This window comes from Rhinolophus sinicus, chromosome 3 (genome assembly GCF_057876585.1).
Source record: "Rhinolophus sinicus isolate RSI-liver-muscle chromosome 3, RSI-T2T, whole genome shotgun sequence".
Taxonomy (NCBI): domain Eukaryota; kingdom Metazoa; phylum Chordata; class Mammalia; order Chiroptera; family Rhinolophidae; genus Rhinolophus; species Rhinolophus sinicus.
This window is the reverse complement of record NC_142503.1, coordinates 99,014,744-99,036,080: the sequence shown is the minus strand read 5'-3', so window position 1 is coordinate 99,036,080 and position 21,337 is coordinate 99,014,744. Positions and strand designations below refer to the sequence as shown.

At 39.0% G+C, this 21,337-nt stretch overlaps 1 protein-coding gene across 4 annotated transcripts in view; it reads left to right on the top strand.

The window, feature by feature from the left end:
- LOC109437491 (S-adenosyl-L-methionine-dependent tRNA 4-demethylwyosine synthase TYW1-like) overlaps window positions 1–21,337 on the top strand; it is a 246,138-nt gene that overhangs the window by 49,040 nt on the left and 175,761 nt on the right. For all 4 annotated transcript variants that reach the window (XM_074328473.2, XM_074328475.2, XM_074328474.2 and 1 more), the window contains exons 8-9: window positions 14,579–14,696; window positions 18,988–19,040. In XM_074328473.2, the coding sequence (XP_074184574.1) occupies window positions 14,579–14,696; window positions 18,988–19,040 (171 nt within the window). The remainder of the gene's footprint in view (window positions 1–14,578; window positions 14,697–18,987; window positions 19,041–21,337) is intronic.

The following is a 21,337-nucleotide window of genomic DNA, read 5'->3' as shown; positions in this document are numbered from 1 at the left end:
GACATTTGAGGATATTTGAAATGGATTTTTTATTAGATAATATTGGATTTAAAAATTTTTTCTTCATTGTAGGATTATGTCCTTTTTTAGGAGATGATTTCTGCAATATTTTAAGGGTGAATTGTCATGGTGTTTGTAACATAACTTTCAGGTGGTTCAACAAAATTGTATATACAGAGACAGACATACATACACATACACACACATATATGTATATATGCATACATGTGTATTATATACGTGTGTGTGTGGATGGATGGATGATGGATAATGATCATGCAAAAGTTGTGAATCTAGGTGAAGGTAATATGGGTCTTCATTGTACCTTTCAACATTTTTGAGGGGTTGAAGTAAAAAATACGAGGGGAACTACTTCCCCCCAAACCCCCCAAACAAAACAAAAACTAGTGTCAACTGAATTATAAACTATTTATGATATTGCCATTTGAGAATATCTCCTATTTTTTGATAGGACTAGTTGGTGAATGACTGGTTTTGAATTATATAAGGTCTTAAGAATGTATTCCTTGCATAAAATGTGAGGACCCTCTAATTTTACTCTGGGTAGTCCCCTACCATAACAAATGGTAATTTAAGGAAATAAATTTAACATTAATTTTGCCTAGTGAAAATTTTTTCACTATAAATAAACACAGCTATAATAATGAAAATTTAGAAAGTAGAGAAAAGGCAAAAACCTACCAATAATTCCATCTCCCTAGAAAAATCACAATTAGTATTTGGAATATTTAAATTTTGTTTCATATGCACCTAAATCTCTTACTATGAAAATGTTTGTTATATTCTCAGATAATGTTTATAATCTCATTTAAAAATTTTAGAGAAAAATCTTTGAAAAGTAATAAACAATGAGACAGTCTGTGTTACAGCAGGATTACTTTTGGGAAGTTATCATAAAAAGCTGCTTTATTTTAAGTTTTGCTGCCCTTTTCAACCTGTACAAGAAGGGGACCACTTCTCCTGTCTTGGGATGAAGACTCTGGCGGGCTCCATGACTTTTCTGGGCATTTGTGTAAGAAAGCATCGTAGGCACTTTCAACATAGAGCCTTAATCTGGCAGTAGGATGTGCAGTCCCGTGAGGTACTGAGTGCTAAATACACTAAATGAGCGTTGCAATTTAATTCAGAGGTGAAACTTCTCCCTCTTTATGGTCTGCTTTCTGGCCTGGCTGCTAGCTTCTACTGTGGATCACCTTAGGATTTGGGGAGTGGGTGGGAGTGGGCAGGAGAGAGAGAAGCAGGAGAGTTCTTTCTTGGCACTGTCGTAGGATGACTTTGTGCTCGCTCTTGTCAGGTGTCAAAAATGGGCTCTTCCAGGCAACATTTTCAGTGGTTCTTTGGAGACATAGTCCATGGCTGTCCCCTAACCTGGTCGCTTGTATTCAGCAAGAGTACTCTGAGAAGTGTGCTTCAGGTGTTTGCTTACTCCTTCCTCTGAGCCCTGTATCTCTGGCTTCCTCTCTTCTGAGGTCTGTCATGTGCTCTCTAGCTGCCCATTGGTCAGGTTCTGAGTCTGTCCCAGCTCCACCCTGCTCCCAAGGGAACACTCCAGAGTTCTTTTTTTTTTTTTCAGTTTCAGGTGTACAAAACAATGTACTAGTTAGACATTTGCACCCCTCACAAAGTGACAACTCCTCCCCCCCCGCCCCCAATCTACTACCGTTCTGACATCGTATATAGCTGTTACCATTCCATTGCTCTATTGCCTATGCTGTGCTCCATATTTCAGAGTTCTTCATTTGGGGAGCACAGGCTGTTTGCTGCCCAGCAGTAGTGCTTACTTGCTAAAGCCACTAGTCACTCCTTTTGCCATCTGGATTTTATGGAGAGGAGTCCTGCACCAATCTGTGATGCCCTCTGAGTGCAAGGCAAGACATAGCAGCTTCTTCGAGAGGCCCCATTGGAGCCATTCTCCTGGGGCCTGAGGTAAGAGGCAGGTACCCACCCCCACATCCTCTCTCCATTTGAGGCAGGGGGCAACTCATCATTCTCCAAAGAAATCCTTAAGAATCCTCTCTCGTTATCTCCATTCTCTCTACGCTTTCATATCCTTGGTGTGAGGGAGGCATTTTTAAAGTTGTTAAATTGGTTCTCAGATATTTTCTTTGAAAATGTATAACTTGATCTGGCCCTCTCTTTGGAGTTTCATTTAATTTAAAACCCCTGTTTACACACGTTTAAAAAATTCAAAGAATACAGACCCCTAATTTTATTCTTTCTCAGTCTACTTTTCACAAGTAACCAGTTTACATTTTCACAGTATTCTTCGATGTACTTTATTGATTTTATAAACACACCTGTATTTTAGTATAACTTTGTTTTTTTGGTTCTACAGATGGGATCATTTTGTACTCCAAGTCTACAGACCGCTTTTTTTCGACAGTCCTGTCATATAGATTTTAATGTTTATGTAGCAATCCACAATTTATTTGACTCTTGTTGATTAACATTTAGGTGTTTTCTAATTTCCATAATGAACACTCTTGCTCTTATGTATTTTGTGGCTGGTATAAATTTATCTCAAGAAAAAATTTGTAATACTGAAATTTTCTAGACCAAAGGTAATTTTATAGTTTGATAGGTATTCCCAAATTGCCCTGTAAAAAGTTGAAAAGATTTTTATTTCTTCTTACAGTATAGGAGAGAGAAGAGAATTCCTTTTTCCCTTGCCAACCCCAGGTATTAACCAATCTTTTAAATCTTCCCAACCTGACAGGTGAAAAATAATAGCCTGATTTTAGTTTGCATTTTATATTGAGTGAGCTTGAACGTTTTTTTCCTGTCAGGCATCTCTTTCTGTCTACCTGGAGTTAGACATACTACAGGGTCTGAGGCCACAGTCCCCAAGACTGCTTTTACTTCCGACACCAATTTTAGGAGATTCCTAAACACCACCCACAGGTTTCATAATTTGCTAGAAAATCTCGTAGAACTTCCTGAATGCTGTTATCCTCAGGTTGCAGTTTGCTGCAGGGAAAGGGTACAGAAAATTAGCCAAAGGAACTGACACATAGAGCAGAGTCTAGGAAGCATTGTTCGTTGCCCTCAGGATGTGTTATCCTCCCAGCATCGGTTTGTAACAATACACGTGGAGTATTGCCAATCCTGGAAGCTCACGTGAGCTTCAGTGTTCACAGATTTTATTGGGGCTTCATTGTGTAGGCATGACTGACTGATTGCCCGTGTGGTTGCACTAAGTTTCCAGTCCTCCACTCCCACTGTGGCATGAGTCACCTCATTAGCATAAATTGTCAAGTTCGGTCTGAGGGGCCCACCATGAATATCAGAGTAAATACTCCTACCACTTGGGAAGTTCCAAGGGTGTAGGTGTTACTTTCCAGGAACTGGGGACAAAGGCCAGACTTCTCTTTGGGTAAGACCAAATTCTTTACTACACACTGTATTTTTTTATATTGGGTTGTTTGGCTTCTTTTGTAAAGCTCATAATCAAAAAAACTGTAATGTCCAAAATTATTTTCTGAATTTGAAATTACCATCTATATTTTCTGTTGTTGTAGCATTTTGTTACTTATTTCCTAATACTTCCCTGTGTTGGTGTGTCTCTGTCATTTTTAGTAGCTGTTGTAGTTTAGGAGCTGTGGCAGAGGAGCTATTAAGAATGACAAGTATGCGGAATATAGGTTCTGGGCCAAATCCCGCCAGGTTGTAACTTGGTGATCTAAGGGCACAATTTATCCTTCCCTAGCCTTCATCCCCTTGTCTGAGAAACATGGAATGCAACCTCTGCTTTCCTTACAGAGTTTTTGTGAGTCAGATGAGATCATGTATGTGAAAATGCATTATAATCTCTATTAGTCTGACAGATATAAAAATGAGAAGTTTGTTTAAACATTTTACATTTGCTTATACATTTTTCTAGAGTTGGTCATTTAGTCTGTTTCAGGTTTTCTGCTGTTAAAATTAGTGCTGGTCTGAGACCTTTTTTACTTTTTAAAGCTATGTTAATATTTTCTTAGGTTATATTTTCCCCAAATTGATATACTGGATCAAAACAAATGTATAATTTTATGGCTCTTAATTAAAAATATGAGTAATTTTCAGTGGTGAAACTATTTTTAAAAAGGATAGATTTCAGTACATGCGATAACTGATTTAGAGAGATTTTGGATTTTTCCACCAGAATATGAGAAGATATTTAAACCTTTATTTGTAGTGGGTGAAGAGTTCAGGATAATTTTTTTCCCCACCTCTGTTGAGGAATGATTGACAAACGAGGTTGTACAACTGTGATGTTTTTTAAGGTTATAATTTGATGATTTGATACATGTATGTGCACGTTGAAATGATGACCACAATCAAGTTAACTCATCCATTACTTTACATAGTTACCTTTCGTGTATGTGTGTGTCTTGAGAACACTTAATATCTAATCTCAGCAAATTTCAAGTATACAATAAAAGTTTGGAATAATTTGTGGGTGTATTTTTTCTTTGCCTTTTTATCTTATATCCATTAGAGGGCACTGGAGAAAAGCACAAATGAAAAATTTGGATAGCCATGTAAAGTATTTTTTTAAATGAAATGATTTTGGACTTTATGAGCTTTAAGTACAGGGTTTTTGATAAGTCAGTTTTCTGATGAAAAAAATCTCTCATAAAACCACTAAATCTGGGATAAATATATATGAGGCCTGACAGTTACCTTCGCGAACTTGCCACCATGTGCTTACATTGGCAGCACTGTACTCTGTTTCCCTGAAAATAAGACCTAGCTAGACAATCAATTCTAATGCATCTTTTGGAGCAAAAATTAATATAAGACCCAGTGTTTATATTATATTATATTATATTATATTATATTATACCCAGACTTATAGTAAAATAAATTAATTTTTGCTCCAAAAGATGCATTAGAGCTGATTGTCCAGCTAGGTCTTATTTTTAGGAAAACACGGTACAAACAGCTTGGTAAGGTTTCATAACCTTGGTATATCAGTGTCTCACAGCTGTGTTTGTGTTGATGTATGGCAGTGTCTTGCTGAGTGGTGTTCACTACTATTGTTGCGTATGTTTGTGTGCTGTTGCGAGAATGTCTGAGCTTGAATTAGAGTAACGAACAAACATTAAATTTCTTGTTAAATTTGGCAAGAGTGGACGTGAAATCATGGACGTGTTAGTCCAAGTTTATGGGGATAATGCCATGAAGAAAATGGCAGTGTACAAATGGATTAAGCGTTTTTCTGAGGGGAGAGAACATGTCACTGATGAAGAGAGGTCAAGGTAGCCAGTAATGAGCAGAACTGACGAGAACATTGCAAAAATTCATCAAATTGTGCATCAAAATCGATTGACTGTGAGAAGCATAGCAGACCAAGTAAACAACGATAGAGAAACAGTTAAGAAAATCTTCACTGAAAATCTTGGTATGAGAAAGGTGTGTACAAAAGTGGTCCCAAAAGAGCTCACCAATGATCAAAAGCAAAGGAGAGTCAAAGTTTGCCAAGACTTTTGGAGAGGCAAGACGATGTTTGGGGCCATGTTACCACTGGTGATGAAACATGAGTGTACCAATACAACCCTGAAACAAAGCATCAAAGTGCACAATGGAAGTCAGCCAATTCTCCATGACCCCAAAAGTTCTGTCAGTCCAAATCAAGAGTCAAAACGATGTCGCTAACCTTTTTGGATATCAGAGGGATTATTCATTATGAATTTATATCAACTGGACAAATAGTTAACCAAGTTTACTATTTGGAAGTGCTGAAAAGACTGTGTGAAAAAGTTAGATGACCTGAACTTTTCGCCAACAGTTCATGGCTCTTGCACCAGGACAGTACACACCAGCTTACACGGCACTGTCTGTGAGGGAGTTTTTAGCCAGTATACAAATAACTATATTGGAACACCCTCCCTACTCACCTGATCTGGGCCCCAATGACTTCTTTCTTTACCTGAAGGTAAAAGAAGTATTGAAAGGAAGACATTTTGGTGACATTCAGGACATCAAGGGTAATATGACGACAGCTCCGATGGCCATTCCAAAAAGGAGTTCTAAAATTGCTTTGAAGGGTGGACTAGGTACTGGCATCGGTGCATAGCTTTCCAAGGGGAATTCTTCGAAGGGGACCGTAGTGATAGTCAGCAATGAGGTATGTAGCACTTTTTCTAGGATGAGTTCGTGAATGTAATTGTCAGACTTTGTATATTTTTTTCTACTACAGTGTGAAATGAAAATAAACCACCAGTTTTTGTTTTTCATTATTGTTAGGTTACCGCAGTTTCCCAACATGTCTTGAGTTTTAATTTTATACTGGATGTAGTATACTAAAGTCAGTGATGGATGTTATTACTCCTTGGCTCTTCTTTTTCATGTTTTTTGGCATTTTCTTTGGGGGTCCTTCACACATATTCTTGAGCTGCTTTCTGCCTGATCATCGTTATGCATCACGCAAAATTGCCTGAGTTGTTCACTGTAGAGGAGGCTATAGAACTTAAGAGCATCAGTTCTAGGGTTGTGCCACAAGTCCTCCTATTGTAGGACGACCTCTTTGTGAATAACACTAACTTTTCATGGACTCATACTGTCTCAACCTGTATGTCTGTGGGCAAGTTATCTCACTCTCTGTGCTTCAGTTTTCTCATCTCTAAAGTAGGAGATAATAACAGCAACTGCCTTCTATAGTTGTTATGAAGACTGTTGACCATTTGTCGCATCCAGCGCAACACGGGCAGTGAGGGTGCGAGAAGGGGCGGTTTGGGTTAAGTTTTTTAGAAAGAAACAAACAAAGACTTAATGCAGTTAAATCTCTCCGAAGGCCAGGGGTCTCTCAGTCTCAGAGGACTGGAGCCCAGAATATGGCCGACTGGGGGTTTTTATTGAATAGGTATGCAAAAACAAGAGAAAGCAACATTGTTTCGTACACCGTCTCTGAAGCTCACACATCAGAACAGAAAAACATTTAGCTCAATCACCCTTTGTCAGTCAACAGCTGAAGCACAAGGTCCCACAATGTCCTAATGAAGGTATGTACCTTCTCGGTCAGAATGGTCAAGTCTCTTATTTTGTAAGTTCCATTGAGCTAAGTGGAGAGAACTGATCTTTGTTGTTTTTGTAACTTCTCTCACAAACAGGTGCCAGGGAAAAGGCAGAGCCGGCAACAGCTTTTCCCAGGCAGGGGGAAGGGGAGGCAAGGCCCCTTCCCATATCCTTCTAAGGCAGCTCATTGGGGTCCCCACTCGGTTCCACCTGGCTTAGGTTGTATCTCCCGTGAGATATCTTACCCGTCTTTGGCTGCAAACCATCTTTTGGGGACTAGATAGAGAGACATAAGGTGTAAACATAAGGATGGAACAAAGACCCAGAAAGGCACAGTCTCACAGACTCTTCTTTCCTTAAGGAAAGACATTGGGGGACAGTTGGCTAGGCTGTTGTGTGACTACAACCATTGTTCATTGGTGCCAATTCATTACCAACAGGAATCCCCAATTTGGGGTGTGGTAAAGAAGGAAACTTTATTCAGTGCAAACAGCTCAGTCATGATACGGTACGGCTGTGGAACAGCTCAAGAGTGTTACAGTTCAATTATGCATCGGCATGCTGTGAGGCGGTCCTCAGGCCAGGGCCCTCTGGCTACAGAGCGCTGCCCGCTCTGTTCTTGGCAAGACCTCTGTGGTGTTTCAGCTCCAGTCAGGGAAATGCAGTCTTCAGTCTTCCGTGGAAAGGATAATCTCACTCCCCCAGCCAGTGGGGAGCTGACTTATACAGAGAGAAGTCCCTGCCTCTGGTCCCTGGTTGATGTGTCCTCATTCAAACGATGACTCCAAATCCTCACCATTTGATTTGTCGCCAGAGGCTCATGGGGACGTCCAAGAGAGGACGCGCCCCGGAGCGTTGGTGACTGGGTTCTTGTCCTTGGCAAAGGAAATTTCAAGAACGAAACAGATGCAGCAAAGCAAAAGTGATTTATTGAAAATGAAAGTACACACTTGAGAGGAAAATGTGGGCAAACTCGAACGAGTCATGCCAAGGAAGTCATGGTCAGGGGTTTTTAATCCCTTCCGGGTGGGGAATTGTTGATGTGCCATTGAGATGAGCATTCATCTCCTCCCCCCTAGATGGGACAACCCGTTTCCTGCTTTTTCTTATTTTGTTTGCCTGGAACTGTCATGGAGTCAGGTACATGATGGGAGTGTAGTAACCGCAATGCAAATGAGATTATAATGACATTAAAATAAGCTAAAAGTCAGGTCCCGGTCATACGGATGAGTCTTGCTGGATGAAACTTGTTCTTGTTTCTCTCCAGCTGCAGGTGCTGGGTACAGTCACTTGTTACTTGTGTAACCAGTGAGGCCCCTCACGTTGTACCCTGGAGGGGGTTGTCAATTTCCTAGGCTATCTGTCCTGCCTCAGATTGGTCCATTAAGCCCTGTCCTGATTGGTCAGAATGGAGCCGCTCTTTTGGTTGGTGAAGATGCTAATGAGGATTTAGCTGTGTGGCTCCAGATGGATGGAGAAAGTCTCAATCCTGTTTGTTGAACAATCCCAGGTACTTCTTTACAAGGGTTGACTCGGGCGGCAGGAACGCTGCAGGCAGGCAGGTCAGTGCAGCTTTTCCCTGAAGTGAGGGCTTGCATGAGAGGCCCTGTTTAGAAACGGCTGCTGGGCTCCGCTTTTAAACTTGAGCCCACTTAGCCACCAGGAGCCCTTCTTGATAGGTATCTTCTTTCTTGGGATCTATAAGATTAAATAAGGTCATCCATCTAAAACCTTTATTTTCTTGTCTGCCATATAGTATATACTTGATAACTATTATTGTATAAGAAGATGTCTTCAAATGGTCTAGGTTTTGTCTGACTAGTTAACCATCATGGTATTCTACCTCCCTCCCTCAGTAGCAAGGTCTAAGACAGTAATTCTAGGGCTGAACAGAATTTGAAGGTTGGAGTGGTATCTAAGAATAAGCTAGAATTTGAAACATTGGAAAATTAGGAAGACAGATGCAGGTGCAGAGGGGATGGGGTGCTGGGGACTAAACAGTTTGGCATGTCTAGAGTTGAGTGGGGGCGGGGGTGTGTGGAGAGGGGAAGTAGAGAAGGAAGACACGGGCAGCGTCCTGGAGGCCTTCGCATGCTTTGTCCCGGGGCTGTGAGCTTCATCCTAAAGGCAGTGGGGAGCAGTGTGTGCATCTGATTCAATGATGAGCGGGCTGGGGGTCTGGGGAGAGAGGGTGTCCCAGAGTATGAGGAGAAATCACAGTACACACGGGATTATCTCACTCAACCCTCAGAATGACCTGATAGTCGTGCATTATCATCTCCCCTTTCCCATTTTACAGGGTAAGAAAGAGGCATAGAGCAGTGTAGCAATTTGTCCAAAGTCAGATGGCTGTCTGGTAAGGGGGGGCCCGGGGGTCAAGCCTAGACTCCATCTCTTGGTTTCACACCCCTTTGCTGCCTCCTCTGGGGAGAAGTGATTCCCAGAAGGGAAGTTGAAGAGTTTGAGTACAGAATCAAGGAGTCAGGAAGAACCTGACAATTCTTAGGCTGTTTATTTTCTGTTTCTCTCCTTATGATTTGTAAATGTAAAGGGGATTGTTACTTTTTTTTTTCAGCAGTAAATATAAATGTTGCTAAATACTCCCCACAGCATGTTTTAGTTAAGCAGACAAACAGCGGTATCAGTATCATTAGTATTGGAAGTAAATGGTGAATGCTTGGTAATTACTCACCAGAGAAACATATCGGTTTACAAAAGGATTTCAGTGTGTCCAATTCCGATTACAAAGTTGGATAGTACTGCAGTGGAATAACTTGAAGCTAGTTCTTCTTTCATAATTATTTTAATGCTTCCAGTGTTTAATTCACCCAGAAACAAAAGATGACATCCCTTCAATCAACCCCAGGACACTGCCTTTAAATCAACCTTCTCATCCCTTGCCCATGCAGCCAGGAACATTTGATAGTGAATTCTGGAATACTTCCTTACGTCAGGGTATCCAAAATATGTTCACTGGGTCAGAAGAAAACCACTTTGAAGCTCTTGACACACCTGGTGAAACTGCTTTTCAAAAAGTTCAAAAAGCATCCTTAAAACCTAGTGTACACAAAAATCTTTGTATCCTGTTGAAAACTGCTCATTTAAAAACTGAGCTCTGACAAGTGAGTGTAAATAGGTGATTCCTGTATTAGAGAAACAGGAACCTGCAGAAGTGGGGTTAAATTGCAGCAGAAGGAGTTTTAAGACCTGGAGAAGACTTTAATATTGAAAGTTGCCAGACCTAGAATCAGTTACTGAAAGAAGTGAGATCTGCTTTTCTAGAGCTAGAAACAGCTGTGTAATGGTTCTGAGGCATTTATTCATTTATTTGGCCATTTACTGCCTGCCAACCTTGTACTGGCACGGGTCCAGGCGTACACAGGCTGACTGTTAGAAATGACCTCTAGAGAACCTAGAGATTGTGTATCCAAAGTTTTCTGCATAAATTGATTAAGAATTGGAATCATCTGATGGTAAACAAGGATCAATAAAATAAACAAGGAAACACTTAAACAGGCAATGAGAAACACTGTTTTTTCCCCAGAAGAAATGTGTGCTGTGGTAATGAAAAGCTTGTTTGAACACCTGTTTGGTTCTTATCCAACTAGGTGGCATTTTACCTTAAGATCTTGGACAAATCACTTTTTTGCCTTGTTTTTATCCTAGGCAATTTTGGGGTGGTACTGTGGTTTGTGGGATGATGGTGTGAAAATGAGTTAGGTAATATTGTACAATGTCTTTTTTTAGTATCACTTTTTGCTCCCATTATTACAGAAGATTCATATAGTCCTGTCTGTTTATAAATAACTGTTTACTTCTATATAGTCATTTTCCCACGTGCCTAGGAAGTTAGGTTATAATCGGCCTTTCTTTTTGCGTGAGGGGAAACAGCAGCTTGGAGATGGTAAGGGTTTTCTTTCAAGGCACGTGTTTTGGGTTTGGGAGTTGGGAAGGGGTGGAAGGAAGCACAGGTTGGAGACAGGCTATTGTACATGTCCTTTAGGAGAAACCAGGGCTTTGGGCAAAAGTAGCCATGTTGCAGATGGAGAGAACCAGTAGTTGGGAATTAAAAAGCTTTAGAACTTGGTCACCCATTGTCGAATGGGGCTTACAGGAGAGGGAGGAATAAAGGTTGACCAATTCTGGGATCTTCATTTGTTTCTTCTTAGGCTATAAAAGAGCAATAAGAACATAAAAATCCGTAGGCCCTGTATAGTTGTTATATTGTTATATTCCAGGCAAATAGTAAACAATGTCTGCTGCTAGGAGATTAGAATTAGAATTTGAATGGTGCTTTGCACTTCCTCAGGGAGTGTTAGGGACCAGTGTATTTCTTTTCAGAAATGAAGTTGCTGCTGCACATGGAAGATAGGACTAAACTGCCACAGAGGCAAAGAATGATATAATAAATGTTTGTCCTGAATGCTCAAGACTTAATCATGGCCTCTGATCTCTTTCCATAGAGACTTTGTGTCTAAATGATTGAATCTGAAGTAGCTACACTCACACTTTGTAACAATAATTTCTCTGATGTTGGGACGTGGACAGTGTTCCATGGCCATCCTTTAAGAGTATGTGCATTTCACAGTGGTCAGAAGGTTTTTTTTTTAAACCACATGAGGGTGTCTGTCGAGATCTTATCACAGTGGTTAGAGACCAGTGTCATATGCTGGGTCCAGTTTTGGATTGTGTGGCTTTTGGGGAAGGAAGCATATAAGCTGGTGATGTTTTGTGGTGACAGTGATTTTTGAGAATAAATACTTCCACCTCCTATCAATTTTTGCATCATTAGTAGGGAATTACAGCAACTTGCTGTGGAATTACTTCAGAGATGTTTAAATGCTCTCAAGGTCAAGGTTAGTTTATTCTGCTCCATCACAAGACTTCCTTTTCAAGCTTACTTCTTTGATTTTAGGTCTGAAATAGACTTTTAAAAAAGCCAAAGGATTCTTTTATTTTTAAATATCTTAAAATAATAACTGGAACCTTTTAATTTTTTTATAAAATGCCTAGTTCAAACTAATTACTTTTATAATACATAAGAACAAATGATTGATGTTCGTTTGTAAGTTTTTTCAGTTCCATCTTAAAATGTGTAGCTGAGAACTGTTAGTTAACAGAGACAAAATTGTTCATTAACTTTGTATTTTGAGTATGTTCAGTAATTTGCAATGCTAACTTCTAGGACAGGTAGAACTAACTGGGTTTATGTTTCTCATCTGGTCCATTTGACTCTGAAGTGCTTTTTCACTGACTTCCTATTTCAGAGCAAGTCCTAAAGTTACAGAGAAGGTAGAGAAGTTAACTCCAAATTCCAACGGTTTCCCTTTTTTATTAAAAATAATTTTTTAAATCTGTTTTGCATTTTATGTGGAGAGAACTTTGAATGTTTGCAGAAGTAGCCGGAATGATACAGTGATTGATCCCTGTCACCTAGTGCCCAGGTTCAAACGTGGACAGGCCTCCTTCTGCATTAGTGTGATGCAGGTCTCAGACATGATGTCATCTGTGAGGTGTGTTCATGTTTAGGTAGAAAGGATATTACTGTGAGTCTGCTCAGTGATTCACTGGGGGCTGGACTCTGAAAATGGACAGGCCCTACGGGCAGTCTGGGTCTTCGTGGTAGGGCTGCTGCCAAGGTGTGTCGTTCTGAATTTCTGCAGCTGATGAGTGTTTCTTCTAAAGTGTAACGCAGACTTTGTGTGTTGTTTCAAAAATATTAATTAGCGGGCTGGCCCGGTGGCTCAGGCGGTTGGAGCTCCATACTCCTAACTCCGAAGGCTGCCGGTTCGATTCCCACATGGGCCAGTGGGCTCTCAACCACAAGGTTGCCGGTTCAACTCCTCGAGTCCCACAAGGGATGGTGGGACTCTGCAACTAAGGGACTCTGCAACTAAGATTGAACACGGCACCTTGAGCTGAGCTGCCGCTGAGCTCCCGGATGGCTCAGTTGGTTGGAGCGTGTCCTCTCAACCACAAGGTTGCCAGTTCGACTCCCTCAAGGGATGGTGGGCTGCGCCCCTTGCAACTAGCAACGACAACTGGACCTGGAGCTAAACCGCGCCCTCCACAACTAAGACTGAAAGGACAACAACTTGAAGCTGAATGGCACCCTCCACAACTAAGATTGAAAGGACAACAACTTGACTTGGGGAAAAAAAAATCCTGGTAGTACACACTGTTCTCCAATAAAGTCCTGTTCCCCTTCCCCAATAAAATCTTTTAAAAAAATATTAATTAGACCTCTACCATCTTCCAAAAAAGACGTTGAGATAACTTAAAAAATATGTATGTATATATATACATATATTAATAATAAGGTTGAAAAAGAGGAAGAAATCAGTGCAAAATGTGAATGATGGCTGTCTTATAATATGAAACCATGTACAAGAAGTACCAGACAGGCGTGATGCAAGACCTTATGCAGTGATCAGAAGTGTGCTGCAGAATTTTCTAGCAGACAAAGTCAAAAGGAAGCACAGTTTTATCCTTCAGATTTTTTTCTATTGCTGAAGACAGGTTTCCCCCATGGACCTTCCAAAAGGAGGCACTGGGGCAGCAGGTGGGGTAGTGGTCTCAGGGCAGATGTTCATCTGGGGGCAGCCCAGAGCACTTTTTTGACTTGTGTTTGGTGTTTGCAGATGTAATAACCAGCAGTAGCTATAACTTTTTGAACTCCTATTATGTATCAGGCATTGTGCCAGGCTATTTTTCTTTCATTTAATCTTTAGCACATCGCTGCTCCATAGATAATTACTTTCCCCCTTTTTCAGATGAGGAAATTGAAATTCAGAGAAGTAACCTGCTGAAGTTACGCAGTTTTTTGTACACAGGGTGCTAAAATATTTCACATCTACATCAGTGATTATTGATTTATGTTTTGTGGGTGTATGTGTTTGAGCATGTACTTATTTTCTTTGAAAAATAAAAAAGATTCTGGCTTACCTTTAGGTCACTGTCTGACTGGAGCTGTGATCGCTTTGGCGAGAACAGGGTGTGGGTCGTGGTTCGTGATGAGCCTTTGTGTCCGTGCTACGTGTTCATCATTATGCTGTTATTTTCCTTGCACTTTGCCATTTTTTCCAGGAATTTACACATTTATTGGGAATAAAGGGAACTGTATAATTGCAATTAAATTGATAACAAAAATCACAATTACTTACTTTTTGGTGTCTTCATTAAGACTTTAGATAATAGTACCTTCCTTACTAATTATAATATCTTCTGATTGATTTGATTGCCATACCTCTATTATCCACAAAGATTAAATCAAAATGGCAAAAATTAGTGATATTTTTGTTTATTTTATTTAACATCAGAATTTTTGCATAATTTAATATACATTACATGGTTTCATAGAGCAAATACTTTATAATAAAGTATAGATTATTTTCAGTATTTACTTAGAGGTTTTACTGTTTAAGTGGGTTATGAGTTTTGTTGCCTTTAATCTCATATTGAAATGTAAATCCCTGTGTCTGTAATATATTATGTGTGGTAATATTTTCATGATTGCTGCATGTTGCCATTTTTGGACCTCATTCTTTTTATTTTAATACAGAGAGCAAAGGTGCAGCAGGAAGAAAAAGCTGGTTTGTTCGGGAATGCAGTGACAAATGAAGCCAGTGAAAGAAGAGCTATGATAACTCCCGCTCTCCGAGAGGCCCTTACTAAGCAAGGTGAGAATCTCAGGAATTGTTGTTATAACCTATACTCTTCAGCATTCTAGGTGAAGCCTACGGCAGGAAGCATGAACTAGGGCTTGCCAAGAGGAAAGTGAATGATGCAGTCCTTTTCCAGTTGGCCCAGCAGCGTGTTAGGGAGTCAGGTTTATCCAGCTAAGGTGTCACTGCCTCATTCCTGTGCCTGGGCCAGCATGGTCCTCTTTGCTTGGTTTCTAGGCTCTTAGCCTCACTGTGGCTCAGAGATGCAAACAGAAAGTGCCATCACTGGCTTCTTTACAAATCACTGTTTATTAAGGGAAAATTATTAAATGCGGAAAAAACTTACACTGATATTATGCTGAATTAATTAGAAGTACTTTATGTTCAAGTATATCTGGATTTTTTGTGGACATACCTTATTAAGGAGGCTGTAGTTGAATGTGCAAATAATATTGGTTTTCTGTAGAAGAAAGAGGTGAATTAGGAGTCAGTAGATTGACTTCTCTCCCTCTCTATTTATTGAGAACCTTTTATGTGACAGTTATGGCAATGCTGAGAAATACAAGACACAGTAGCTGCTTCAAGGAACCGTCAGCCTGTTAGAGGAGACAGATATTATATACATATATAATATATATAAGTTTATAAATAATATATATAAATACTGTTACACATATAAAATCTGTCTTTTTATTAGGCTATATAGACTATTTAAAGTGATTTTATGGTAAGTTTAAATTTGTCATCTTGCTATTTGTTTTCTGCTTGTTTTGTGTTCTTTGATTTTCCTTTTCCAGTTTTTCTGCCTTCTTTTAGGTTATTATTTTTTTTTGCAGTTTGGATGTGGCCTCTTCTTTATATCCTTAGTTATAGGTGTTCTGTTCAGCTAGTCTTTAGAAGATTCTTGAGGTCGATTGTTGTATAATTTATTTGTTATTTTGGTGTGATCCTGGGAGGCAGCAGCACAGTGTTTACCTAATCCACCATCTTGGACCTTCATCTCTAGATCAATTTTTTTATAATTCTATTTTATATCCTTTGTTGGCTTATTAACTATTGTACCATTTTGTTATTTAGCACTTGCTGAAGGTTTTAGTAATTTAGTATATCTCTTTATCATGTCACAGTAAGTCTTTGAGTGGTGTTATACCACCTCATGTATAGAACAACCTTCAACAGTGTGCTTCTATTTTCTCCTCTTCAATCTATCTACAATTGCTAGTATACATCTTACTTTTTATATATGTTGTAAACCCTATACTACATTGTTATTTACTTTGGTTTATTCCATTATCTATTAAACATTTAAATAATTAGAAAAAAAATCTTATATATTTACTCATGTAGTTACCAGTTTGGTGCTTTTCATTCCTTTGTGTTCTTGCGTTGTCTCTTGGTAGGCAGCCTTTTCCTTCTGCCTGAGGGACTTTAGCAGTTCTTGTAGTGTGGGTTAGTTGGTGATAAATTATGTTAGCTTTTGTGTATCTGAAAAAGGATGTATTTTACCTTCATTTTTGAAGGATATTTTTTGATGGATGAATTGTAGATTGACGGCTTTTTTCAGTTACATTGTTCCACTGTTTGTTTGCATTACTTCTGATGAGAACTCTGTGCCATCTTTGGTTTGTTCCTTTGAATGTAATATTTTTCACCCCCGGCTGCTTTTAAGATTTTCTCTTAATTACTGATTTTGAGCAATTTAATTATAATGCATCTGAATGTAGTTTTCTTTATGTTTCTTTTACTCTAGGTTTGTTGAACTTCTTGGTTCTGGGATTTACAATTTTAATCAAATTTGGACACACTTTGGCCATTATTCTTCAAATAGTTTTCTGTCAACCCTTCTCTGCTTTTCTTTAGGGATTCCTATTATATATATAATAGTCCACTTGAATGCACTTTTAATTTTTCAAATTATTTTTTTCAGTTCTGCTTTTCATTTTAGAATCGTCTTTATTGCAGTGTCTCCAAGTTTAATTTAGTAATCGTTTCTTCTCTAATGTGTAATCTTCTGTTAATTCCATCCAGTGTATTTTTTGGCTTAGACATTGTAGTTTTCATTTCTAGAAGTTCAGTTTAGGTCATTTTATATCTTCCATGTCTCTTAACTTTTTGAGCCTGAACACAATTATAACTGTTTTAATGTGCTAATCTGCTAACCTATGGGTCATTTCTGGTTCAGTGTTGGTTGCTGGATTATTTTCCTTATTTTTGGTCATGTTTTCCTATCTATGTACATACATGCTAGGTAATCTGATTGAATGCTAGATCTAATTTTACCTTATTGGGTGCTAGATATTTTTGTATTCCTATGATATTCTTGAGCCTTGTTCTGGGACTAAGAGAAGTTACTTGGAAACAGTTTTGAGCCTCTTAATTTTTTATGACTTGTTAGGTGAGACCAGAGCCAGCTGAGTATATAGCTAATTATTTCCCACTATTGATGCAAAACACTTCTACACAGGAGTGCCTTGTGAATCTTTTCCTGTCTGATCAGCAGGAACAGACAGTTCCCAGCTGCCTGTGAGTGCCAGGCATACCTCTGATCCTTTCAGATTGTTCTTTCCCATTCGTGGGTAGTTTTCTCTCACATGCACACTAACCAGTACTCAAGGAAATACTTATAGGAACCCTCTGCAGACTTTTGAGTTCAATCTCTATGTAGTGTTGGTCTCCCTGGTACTCAGTCCTGCTAACTCTTGCCACAGGGGCTCCTCAGACCCCTGCTTTCATGTCCTCCACTCAGCCAGAACACCAGGTTTTATGTGGGCTGCCTCTCCCAGCTGCAGAGCCTAGAAACTTTCCAGGCAGTGAGTGCGGGTAACAGGAGGGCTCACCTCGTTTGGTTCCCATCCCTCTTGGATCACCATCCTTTGTTTCCTGATACTTCATATCTTGAAAACTGTTGTTCAATATATTTTGTCCATTTTTTGGTTTTTCAGGTGGGAGAATAAACCATCTATTACTCCATCTTGGTTAGAGGCAGAATTCTGCACTATTATTTTCAGCAACTGCATACTGTTCGCTTATCTTGGCGTTGTGGTCAGCTACAGGCCTCTCCTTCCTGTACTGTGCAGTTTTTTTCATTCCTACCTAAAGGCAAAATTTTGTAGAACCCTATGTATATTGGGACAGAACGATATAAAGAACTAACATAATTGAATGTGATTTCTGTGATAGTGATATGAACAACACACACAATGTAGGAATCCAAAAGAACTAGAATTTTCTCTGGGAATCTTTTAAATGTTTCTTCTGTATCTGAGATTAGCTATTCAATTGGACTCAGTTCATCTTCAGCTAGATAAGTAGTGCTTTGTTTATTTATATGCAGGATATTTACATAAATGTGGAAGAGGGTAAAAGACAAAGCCCTGTAACATTGCCACTAGAGTCTTGTAATCCAAATTGACATTGTTCCATTAATCATCACACTGAATGTGGATGTTTCACCAGCCCCTGATCCACTTATGCCATCCAGACTGTATTTCTCCTTTTGCATCATTTGTTTGCAAGTGAAGAGTCTTTTTGTGCAAGGGACTCAAGATAATTATGACTTATTACTTGAAGCCTCATGAGAAGCTTTATTAATGCTTCCTGAAATCAGAATATTCTACTTGTCTGCTCTACAGGTTTGTTAATATGATTGCTTTGGCGTGGCTTTTCCATGCTTTTCATGTCTTATGTGGCAAAAATTTTAAATGGTAGGTTGTAGAGGGGTGCTGAGATTCATGTTAGGTTGTAGTTCCTAGAATTTGATTTTCCCTTTTTTTCTTTTGGCAGTATTTCTTTATTTTAATCTCCTATTGCCCTGATTCTTCCATCTTTTTTCAAAGATTACTGATGAGAGTTCCCCAGTTATCCATTTGAAACATACTGTTACTTGCTTTTGCATTATGGCCCAGCATATGGCTCATTTTTATAAATGTTCCTGCCTCTTTGAAGAGCACGTGCATTCTGTAGTTGCTGAGTTAGTGCTGTGTGTCCTTGATCAAGTTTCCAGTTTCACTCAGCTGTGAGGTTCTTCTGAGTTTTGGTCTATGAGATCTGTTAGATGCTGAGAGGTGCTGGAATCTCTCTGATTTTAGATTAGCCTCTTGTTTCTTTATGTATTTTCAATGTATGTTATTAGATGCATATACGTTTTAAATTGGTTTATCGTTCTGGTGAATTAAATGTATAATATTTTTCCATTGGGTTGCCTACCATTATTTAAGCAAAAAAAAGATTTTGCTAGTTTTATAAGCACCTTTTGATATGAGGCTTTGAATCAATTCTATTTTGTGTTCCCTGTTTTTCCATTCAGGTTATCAATTGATTGGGAGCCACTCTGGGGTGAAGCTTTGCAGATGGACAAAGGTATTTGTTTTTATGCAGTTTTCGTGTGGCTATTCTATACAGTCAATTAATTTTACTATTTTAAAGGTATAATTTACATTTAATAAAATGCAGTGATTTTGAATGTATTTGTTGAATGAGTTCAGCAAATTTTGATGGATGTAAAAACCCTTATCTACCACTTGAATTAAGGTATAGACTATTTTCCTCACCTCATAAGTTTACTTGTGCCTATTTCTAGTCAGTACCCCTCCCCCCACAGCCAGGCAACAGTTGTTCCGGTTGCTCAGTGTCATTTAGTTTTACCTGTTCTAGAACTTCATATGAATGGAATCATATAATGCATAGTTTTTCACAAGGGACTTCTTAAACTCCACATAATGTTTCTGAGATGTATCAGTAAGTCATTCCTTTTTATTGCTGAGTGCTATTCAATAGTATGAACATACCACTGTTTTTAATCTGTTGATAGACATTTGGGTTGCTTTTCAGGTTTTGACTATTATGAATAAAACTGCTATGAACATTCTTGTATTATACAGTGCTTTTTTGCGAACATGTTTTAATTTCCTTGGGTCCATACCTAGGAGTGGAATCACTAGATATATGTTTAATTTTATAAGAAACTCCCAATCTCCTTTCAGTGTGGTACTGTTTTATACTTACATCAACAATTTATAAAAGTTCCAGGTGCTGCAAGTCTTTTTAGTTTTAGCCATTCTAGTCAGCATGTAGTAGTAGCATTGTGGCTTTAATGGGCATTTTGCTGATGACTGGGTGATGAGCAGTACCTTTTCATGTGCATGTTGTTCATTCATATTTATGAAGTCTCTATTCAAATTTTTTGCCCAAATTCTGTTGTGTGACTTTACCTTATTGATTAATAGCTCAGTATAGATTGTGGATATGAGTCGTTTGCCTGATGTGCATTGTGAACTTCTTTTCCTAGTCTATGGCTTTCTTGTTCATTTATTTAATGGCATCTTTAAAGTTTTTAATTTGATTAAAGTTCAGTTTATCAGTTTTTTCTTTTATGGTTAGTGTTTTTTGTATATTGTCGACATAAGAATGTCCAAACCTTTAGAGAATTTTTCTAAAAATTTATTTGCGCCAAACAGAGGATATGCCTGGAAGCAAGATCTCAACAGACTGAGAAAAATGCTTCCCAGAATGGCAGTTTGCAGTTTCTTTGATGCATTTAGAATTAAGGAGGGAAATTAAGGAAGATTACATGAAAGTGGAGAAAGCAAGGTGGGGATTGGATTACAGGATAACAAGATTGTGTGCTCATTTGAAGGTGGTTACTCTTATTTCAAAGGTATGTTAACCTAGATGCACAGAAATGATGGACAGGGCTGCTTATGGCAAAACAGTAACTTTTACTGAAGAAGTTACATGCCTGGGGCACAACTACCCACCATAACCTGCCCAGTTAGGGATTTATGATCAGATTGCCCTGTGAGGTCACTTTCTGTAGAACCCCCTTTTCATCCACAATATTAAGAACTCTTTGCCACCGTCAAGGTCACAAAGATATTCTGTGTATCCTTTTGGAACCTTCACATAGAGTTTTAACTTTATGTTTAAGTCTTTGATTCATCGTGGATTAATATTTATGAATGCTGGGAGGTAAAGATTTGTTCCTTCTCTCCCTTTGCCCCCACATATGGATATACAGGAGTTGTAGCACCAGTTGTTGTAAAAGACTGTCCTTTCACCAGTGAATTACTTTTAGGCCTTTGTAGAAAATTGGTCAACTGTTTATTGGTAGGCTGATGTCTGGACTTCTGTTTTTTGTCTGTTGTTGTGTTTGTCTATCCTTAGGGCAATACCACTGTGTTGTCTTGGTTACTGAAGCTTTGTAATACGTCTGGAATCATTCAGTATAAGTTCTCTGTCTTCTCTTTATTTCCAAGATTGTTTTCACTCTTCTGGGTCCTTCGTATTTCCATATCAATTTTAGAATCAGCCTGTGGATTTCTATTGTATGTATTTGTTCTGCTTTCTTAGATTCTTGGTCTGTTTGGCATCCATTCATTACAGGGCCAGTTCTATTAACTGTATTTCTTCTTTTCTGTATTCTTGATGGTCTGGCATTTGGGGGCCTTATAGACCTGGGGAGAAACTGCCCCTCCCAGGGCTTGCTAATTACTAAAGGTAATCACATTTTGCCCAGATAACCACATCTTGCCAGGAGCGCGCCTTTCATATGTAAACTAACTAATTCTGAATCTGGAGCCTGCAGCTACCTCCTGTCTAACTCTGAAGCCTGTCTTGGCTCTATTACTTCCGACTGGGCACATCAGTTAGGACCTGTG